The 9,305-nt window shown below is 37.7% G+C and overlaps 1 protein-coding gene across 1 annotated transcript; it reads left to right on the top strand.

Moving 5' to 3' along the window:
- The first annotated feature begins 624 nt into the window (after positions 1-624).
- On the top strand, positions 625-1,554 carry LOC113896367 (olfactory receptor 18-like). Its single transcript, XM_027548578.1, has one exon. It carries the CDS (start codon positions 625-627, stop codon positions 1,552-1,554), a length of 930 nt encoding a protein of 309 aa, XP_027404379.1.
- The last annotated feature ends 7,751 nt before the right edge of the window (positions 1,555-9,305 follow it).

Below are 9,305 nucleotides of genomic sequence, written 5' to 3'. Positions count from 1 at the left end.
CCACATATTTGAATAAGCAGTTACTTCCATGGAAGATGAATATCATAAAGATGAAATAAATAAACATAAATAAAGATGAAAAAACCCTTGAAATTACTTAACCTATACAAATGCTATCTGATCGTGAACATTTGATTTTAATTTAGAATCCAGAGACAGTGCTTTTTAGCTTTCTGGGACTACAGTGCAAATCAAGGGAATTTCTTGTACTGCATTTGAATAAGATATAGTACTTTTGACTGCTATTTCTTGTGCTTTAATTATAATAATCTTTTTAAAAAGAAGAATACTTTTTATTCTATATTTTTCTTTCAAAGGTAGGGGACAGATATATGACCGTGTTCATGGATTGTGATCTCAAAATGTTCTTCTCTAATACTCTTTGGCCCCATGCCTCTAAAATAGATGTATGAAGGAAAAAATGAATGTCTTCAGCATTAGTAAAGATGTGTTCACACTGAAAAATACTGCCCAATGAATTGTGCTGTATGGTCCTCAAGCATGCATACTTTATTTCTGAATTTTGAATTGTTCAAATCCAAACTCTGGACACTTATGTCTGTGCCTCTATGTTTGTATTGTTTATTCAACATCCTCTTCTCTTTAAAAAGGTGTCCCTTCTTCATGGAACCACACAATCGTACACGTGTCTCACAATTCTTCCTCCTGAGGCTCTCAGATGATCCAGACCTGCAGCCCCTCCTCTTTGGACTCTTCCTGTCCACGTACCTGGCCACTGTGCTTGGGAACCTGCTCCTCATCCTGGCTGTCAGCTCCGATTCTCACCTCCACACCCCCATGTACTTCTTCCTCTCCAATCTGTCCTTGGCTGACATTGGTATAAGCACCACCACTGTCCCCAACATGCTAGTGAACCTCCACACACAGAGCAAATCCATCCCTTATGCAGGATGCCTAGCTCAGGTGACTGTCTTTTCTCTTTTTGCATGCTTGGAGAGTCTCCTTCTGACGGTGATGGCTTATGATCGATTGGTGGCCATTTGTCACCCTCTGCATTACCTGGTCATCATGAATCCCCACCTCTGTGGTTTGTTGGTCCTGGTGTCATTTTCCATCAGCCTTTTGAACTCTCAACTTCACTACTTGATGATGTCACAGCTTACCTTCTGTGCAGATGTGGAAATCCCTCATTTCTTTTGTGAGCTTTCTCAACTTCTCAACCTTGCCTGTTCAGACATCTCCACCAGTAACATATTAATCTATTTCATTGGTACCATCTTGGCTGGAGTTCCACTCTCAGGGATCTTTTACTCTTATATTCGAATTATATCCTCCATTCTAAGAGTCTCATCTTCAGATGGGAAGTACAAAGCCTTCTCCACCTGTGGTTCTCATCTGTCAGTTGTTTGCTTATTTTATGGAGCAGCCCTTGGGGTGTATCTCAGCTCCACTGTCTCATCTTCCCACAGGAAGAGTGCAGTGGTCTCGGTGATGTACACTGTGGTCACCCCTATGCTGAACCCCTTCATCTACAGTCTAAGGAACAAGGACATCAAGAGTGCCCTGTGGGGGATTATCATCAGAATAGCCTAATTTTAATACCTGTGTCAACATTTTTTTTTTCTTTTGGTTCATAATACTGGGAAAGGCAGTAAATTCAAATATGTGCAACAAGAAATTCTGAATCTGCAGTCCCATAGTGATTTGTACCTATTTGGCACTCTGCTTTCTGTTTACACAATTTTTCCTCTTGTTGTTGAAATTGTTGTTATTTAGCCGCTCAGTCATGTCTGACTCTTTGTGACCCTGTGGACTGGAGCCTGCCAGGTTGCTCTGTCCATAGGATTTCCCAGGCAAGAATGCTGGAATAGGTTGCCATTTCCTTCTCCAGGGTTTCTTCCTGACCCAGGGATCAAACTGGCATCTCCTGCATTGGTAGGTGGATTCTTTACCACTGAGCCACCAGGGAAGCCCCATTTTTCCTCTTAGAATAGCTTTAATAGAAATAAGTTATTTTGGACTCCCCACACAAGTCATAGCTCTCCTGGACTTTGTGAAGCACATCAGTATACCCTTCTCACTCTCTTTATACATTATCCAGGACCTCTGTTCATAGGGAGTCTTATTTATAGCACTGCAAAATAATCATAACTCTTGCTTTCTTCTCATTTATTGTTTCTATACTTTTCCTATGATCTTTTTGCCTACGTTTTGATTTGAGGATCTAGACTCTACCTTAAGGACCAAAATATTTAGTGCATTTTTGTTTCTTAATCGTTTTGGCCAGATTTTTGAGCAAATAGGATGACTAATTTCCTGTTCAAACTAGGATATTTTGAAATTGAAATGAGATATGATTAATACTGAGTTATCAACTGGAACTTTCCTAGGAAACCTCACATGTATGCTTCCCAAGGAGCAGATGGAAGAGTGTCTACCAAAGTCAATTACCAACTTTTCTGATAATTCTTCCAATTCAAACCACCATATCCAGATACAAAGAACAAAATTTTATGTATTATGTATCATATTATGTATCCAGATACAAAGAACAAAAATTGAAAGATTCCACTTATATAAGGTACCTAAAGTAGTCAGACACATGCAGACGGAGATTAGAACGTTGGTTACCAGAGGCTTTGGGAGGAGAAATGGGGAGTTAGTGTTTAGTGGCGACAGAGTTTCAGATGGGGAAGATGAAAAATTCTGCAGATGGATGGTGGTGATGGTTGCAAAACCATGTGAAGTTTACTTGGAAATCATGAAGACAGTAAATTTTATATTATTTTATGTTATGTTATTTTACCACAATAAAAAAAAATGTCTACGGTTGGAATGAGGGACATATTTCTCCAATGTTGGGTGTTACTCAGCTCTCTGCAATCAACTCCTAAAGCAATCTGCCTCAGCTACAGAGAGCCAGCAGGCAGCCCACAGCCAATGACTGTATGATTTTGTCCCAACTCCAGCCGACTCTAAGGGATCATTCTAGCCCCAGAGTTCTCTGGTAGTTTTCAGAGACCTTTGAGGGGCTTCAACTTGGCTTGATTTTTTTCACCCCCTGCCTTGCTGCAAAGAGTTTGCAAAGCCACAAAGCTTCAGGGAGCACTCCTCATGAGATTGCCTTCACTTCAGACACCAGCTAAAAGTTCAAGGATTTCCAGTACCACCCTTACTTATACAAATCAGGAACTTCCTCACATTCAATAATTCTCTAAGTCACTTCAGTCATGTCCGACTCTGTGTCACCCCATAGACGGCAGCCCACTGGGGTTACCCCCGTCCCTGGGATTCTCCAGGCAAGAACGCTAGAGTGGCTTGCCATTTCCTTCTCCAATGCATGGAAGTGAAAAGTGAAAGTGAAGTCGCTCAGTTGTGTCCGACTCTTAGTGACCCCATGAACTGCAACCTACCAGGCTCCTCTGTCCATGGGATTTTCCAGGCAAGAGTACTGGAGTGGGTTGCCATTCATTGCCTTCTCCGCAAAAAAAATGGGCAGAAGATCTAAATAGACATTTCTCCAAGGCAGACAAGCAAATGGCCAAAAAGCACATGAAAAGATGCTTAACAATACTAATTATTAAGGAAATGCAAATCAAAACCCCAATGAAATATCACCTCAATGGCCATCATCAAATAATCTACAAACAATAAATGCTGGATAGGGTGTGGATAAAAGGAAACCTACATGCACTGTAGTGGGAATGTAAATTATATACAGCCACTATGAAGTTCAGTATGGAAGTTCCTTAAAAAACTAAAAATAGAACTACCAAAAGACCCTGAAATCCTACTACTGGGTTTATACCCAACGAAAACTGTTTGACAGAAAACAACAAAATTCTGTAAAGCAATTATCCTTCAATTAAAAATATAAATAAAATTTAAAAAATATTTTAAAAAGACATGTGCAGCCCAATGTTCATTGCAGCACTATTTACAATAGCCAGAACATGGAAGCCGTCTAAGTGTCCATTGACAGATGAGTGACTAGAGAACATGTGGTACATGGATACACTGGAATATTACTCAACCATAAAAAGAAATGAAATTGAGTCATTTGTAGAGATATGGATGCACCTACAGACTATCATACAGAGTGAAGTAAGTCAGAAAGAAAAAAAAGTATTGTATATTAATGTGTATGTGTGGAATCTAGAAAAATGGTATAGATGGTCTTATTTGCAAGACAAAAATAAGACACAGACATAGAGAACAAACATATGGACACAGTGGGGTGGGAAAGGGGAAGGGATTGACATATATCCACTATTGACAATATGTATAGAATAGGTACCTAATGAGAACCTACTATATAGCTCAGGGAACTCTATTCATGCTCTGTGATGACCTAAATGGAAAGGAAATCCAAAAAAGAAGGGATATATGTATATGTATAGCTGATTCATTTGATGTACAGTAGAAACTAACACAACATTGTAAAGCAACTGTACTCCAATAAAAATTAAATTAAAAAAATTTTTTTAAAGCTATTAGCCAAAAAAAAAAAAATGGTCATCATCATCAAAAAAAATCTACAAGCAATAGCTGCTGGATAGGGTATGGAGAAAAGAGAACCCTCTTACACTGTTGGTAGGAATGCCTATTGGTACAAACACTGCATATAGAGGTTCCTTAAAAAACTAAAAACAGAACTATTGTATGATTCAGCAATCCCACTCCTGGGCGTATATCTGGAGGCAACTGTGATCTGGGAAGATACATGCACCACAGTGCTCACTGCAGCACTGTTTCTAATAGCCAGGACATGGAAGCAACCGAAATGTCCGTTGACTGAGGAGTGGATGGAGATGTGGTTCATAGATAACTAACAAGAGCCTATTTTATAACCCAAGGAACTCTACTCAATACTCTGTAACAGTCTATATGGGAAAAAAATCATTAAAAAAGGATGAACATATGTATATGTATAATTGATATACTTTTCTGTATACCTGAAACCAATGCAACATTAAAAATCAACTATACTCCAAAAATTTGTTTTTAAAAAGAAGACTTGGTACATATATACAAAGGACTACTAGTCAGTCATAAAAAAGAATAAAATAATGCAATTTGTAGCAACCTGGATGGATCTAGAGATTATCACACTAAGTGAAGTAAGTCAAAGACAAATATCATGATATCACTCATATATGGAATATAATTCTTTAAAAGATACAAAATAACTTATTTGCAAAACAGAAACAGACTTAACAATAGTTTTACAAACAGACTTTCAATATTGAAAACAAATTTATGGTTACCAAAGGGAAAACACGGGGGTGAAGGACAAATCAGGAGATAGGGATGTACACACAGTACTGCTATATATAAGATAGACAACCAACAATGACCTACTGTATAGCACAGCCATGTCTACTCAAATCTCTGTGGCAACCTGTATGAGAAAAAAATCTAATCATGAATACATGTATATGTATAACTTGAATTATTCTGCTATACACCTGAGACTAACACAATATTGTAAATCAACTATATTACAATAAGATATATAAACAACAAAAAACAAATAAGATATAAAGCAAAAAACAAAACAAATGAAAAATGAACATGGTACTAATCTATTCAAACAATTTTCGTTTTTATCAGATTAGTAATCTATATCACTTGAGGTCTAATTAAGATGTTCATAGAAATGTGAGTTTCATAAATGAAGAGAATAGAGAAGATTTGAAATTGAAATATCATAATAGGGAGGTAACAGTTGGAAATAAACAAACTATTACATATTTACATTTAAAATACATAAATGCAAGACCTATGGATTTCATAAACAAGACGTATTGGGTACAGGCCATTATGGAAAGTATTGACAAATTACAACTACATAATTAAAACGAAGTACTTGTATTCATCTGAAGCAAAACTGAGAGGATATCCAAATAGAAGTGATATACTTGAAGAAATCTGCAATGTGTATGACTAGCACTAATGTTTTGATTATGTAAATAACTCATATGAATGAGTGAGAAAAGGATAAACAACTCAGTAGATATATCACAATTAGATATTTAACAGAAAGGAAGATCAAAAGACTCTGAACCATATATTAATAAGAGGTATGCCACTTGATGAAATAATTTTTACACTCAGTAAGTTGTTACTATAAATGAAAAGTGTTGATGATGATATGGATCTCCTCTCTCACTCTACCAAGAAATATTAAAAAAAAAAACCTCAGATTTACTCATAATGGCAGAAACTTAGCTACAAAAACTAATAGTTATTTATTTTATTATGTTATTCAGATCAGAAGAAAAAGGCTGATAAATATAACAAGAAAAGCAAACAAAATTTCCATCAGTTTCTTAAAGAATATCTATTTTGTAGTCATCAAACATAATGTAGATATACAGAATATTGGAAATTAATCAGTTACTGTCATACCCCAAAGCACAATGAAATCTCCAAAGTGCAATATGAGAAAAACTATTTATTTAAATTTCAGGTCAGTTACATGCATTTTATTATGTTACTACTTTTGCAGACCAGCACATGCCCCCCTGGGGTTTTCCTGGTGGCTGGTAAAGAGTCTGCTTGCAATGCAGAAGACACAGGAGATGCGGGTTCAATCCCTGGGTGGGGAAGATACCCTGGAGAAGGGAATGGCAACCCACTCCAGTATTCTTGCCTGGAGAATCATATGGATAGGATTTGTCCAACAAAGAGTTGGACACGACTGAAGCAATTTAGCAGGCATGCACATACCCCCCACCTCTGAAGTTCAAAATCAGTGGTTCTTGTTGGAGGTCAGGGATACCTCAGTATGAACAAAGGTCTCAGGTAATTAATCTCTGCAGCTGTTCTAATGACAACAATGGAGGAACCTCTGCACTAGAGTGAACAGGAGTGCCAGCCAGGGAGCTGTTCCCTAGATTTGGTGCTTAAAATAAGACCACCTCTCACTTCTCAGTGAATAGAAGGTTCTTCATCCACACCCTTGATTCTCCCTTGACAGCTCCACTGTTTTCACCAACTCACCACAGAGGTGATTCTGACTGATGACCATACATTTTTGTGCTTCTGGGGAAATGGATCCAGCTAATCTTGTCCACTTCCCTTTTTCCTTGTCTTACTCTCAGCACTTCTCTGTCAAATGAAAGTAGTTCTCCATAGAACAGCTTTCTTCACAAAGACACATTAAAAAGTTTTTCATGAGGGACTTCCCTGGTAGTCCAATGGTTAAGAATCTACCTCCCAATGCAGGGAACTCAGGTTCAATCCCTAGTTGGGAAAATAGATTCCACATGTCTTGGGCAACTAAACCTGCCCACTGCAACTAGAGAAGCCCCCATGCACCACAACTAGAGAAAAGGCCATACACCGCAATGAACAGCCTGCACCCCTCAACAAAGACCCAGCACAGCCGAAAAAAAAAAAAAAATAATAAAGTTTTCCACTACAGGCCTAAGATTACACCCAATTGCTAAGATGTTCATGATACAATTGATTTTATTTCACAGTGTTTCTGTGTGGACTTCACCAGAAATGTGTAAGAAATACAATGATATAAGATGACTAAGGAAAGAAGTGAAAATTCAGGTACATTCTTGTAAATAAGTCAATGAGAAAGAAGGTTTCAAAGCAAATAAGATGTCAGAGGAAAATTACCAACATTTGCCTTGCCTGACTAATAATTATTTATTTTTATTATGTATTTTATTATATTACTCAGACCAGAAGGAAAAGGCTGATAAATATAACAAAAGAAAACAAATCAAATTGTTAAAGCAAGTGGAAAAATACATGGGATCAATAACATTATAAGACTCAAGGTTAGAGGAAATTTGTGGAACATGATAATACTATTAAATTTTACTAGGGCATTGATCTAAGTATTTATCATCCTTATGGAGATTAACTTTGCAGCAATAATTGCACTCAGGTGGCTCAGTAGTAAAGAATCCACCTGCCAATGCAGGAGACACAGGAGACTCAAGGTTCAATCCCTGGGTTGGGAAGATCACCTGGAGTAAGAGGTAACAACTGGCACCAGTTTTCTTGCCTGGAAAATTCCATGGACAGAGGAGTCTGGCAGGTTATAGAGTTGGACACCGCTGAGTGACTGAGCACACACACATGATAAGTATAAGGCTTTCACAGTAATCATTTGTTCTTTATCTGGAACTGGATTAAGTCAGTGGCATATGATCCTATTCTCAGTGATAGAATTGAAGGTAATATCTTATGGATGATGCAATGGAAACATCTATTGTTAATAGACCCTCAATTAACAACAGACCCAGAGAAGGACAGTCGATTGTACTGGCCTCTGGGATTCATGTCTAGATATGATTCAGCCATCTGAGTCCATGAGGGGAGTCAGTCCTGGGTTGAAGCTACTTCACAGAGGAATGAATGAATCTCTGCTCTCCCACTCCCGCGCATTTTGTACCTCTGAAATCCTTGTAATGAGGATAACTATCTTCATTGTTTGAGCATATTAGAGGAAGGATATCTTTATCTTATTAGAAAGGATTCCTCATTAACCAATTTCAAATATCATGCAATCATTTCAAACCACGGTGATAATCTAATCACAATTTTTTATAGATGATGAAGCTGAGTGTTGTGAATGTCAATGTTGCCCCACATATGTCTGATTTACCAGTGAGTGACCAGTCTTAAGAATTCCTGAACTGTGGTAAGAAAGATCGGCTGCCATGTCTCATAGCAGGCTTAACTCTGGGGTGCAGTTCACATGGTGCAATCCACGTTTCTACCTCTGTATGACTACAGACTTCTTTAAACCTTGACCTATCCAACTTTTCCCACTTCTCTTGTGCTGAGAACATTCCACCCAAAATTATCATACCGAGAAGATCTGCCTCAGATTCAGCTTCTGTTTGCTGTAACAAAAAACCTTAGAGAAAGGTAATTTGTGGTAAACATCACAGATTTAGAGACTTCCCTGGTGGTCCAGTGGTTACTCCATGCTCCCAAGGCAAGGGACCCAAGTTTGATCCCTGGTCAGGGAACTGGCTCCCACATTCTGCAACTAAGAGTTCACATGTTGCAGCTAAAGACCTTGCATGCCACAACTAAGACGTTGCCCAGCCAAATAATTAAATTGAAAAAAAAAAATAAAGAAACCACAGAGCTAGAAAAACAAGTTGGTTTTCAATGCTAAGTTGAAATGCAGTTGGCCATCATGTTATCTATTCACTTAAGAACTTGGTAACACAACATTGCAAATCAACTATATTTCAATAAAATTAAAAAAAATAACTTGGTGATGAAAGTGTCAGGCAGAGTAGTTCATTCATATTATTTTAATTTTGATTCATTCTAGAGTACCCAGCCAAAATCAGGTGATACAA

This window comes from Bos indicus x Bos taurus, chromosome 7 (assembly GCF_003369695.1).
Source record: "Bos indicus x Bos taurus breed Angus x Brahman F1 hybrid chromosome 7, Bos_hybrid_MaternalHap_v2.0, whole genome shotgun sequence".
Taxonomy (NCBI): Eukaryota; Metazoa; Chordata; class Mammalia; order Artiodactyla; family Bovidae; genus Bos; species Bos indicus x Bos taurus.
Note: the sequence above shows the minus strand (reverse complement) of the source record. Positions and strands in the feature narration are given on the sequence as shown.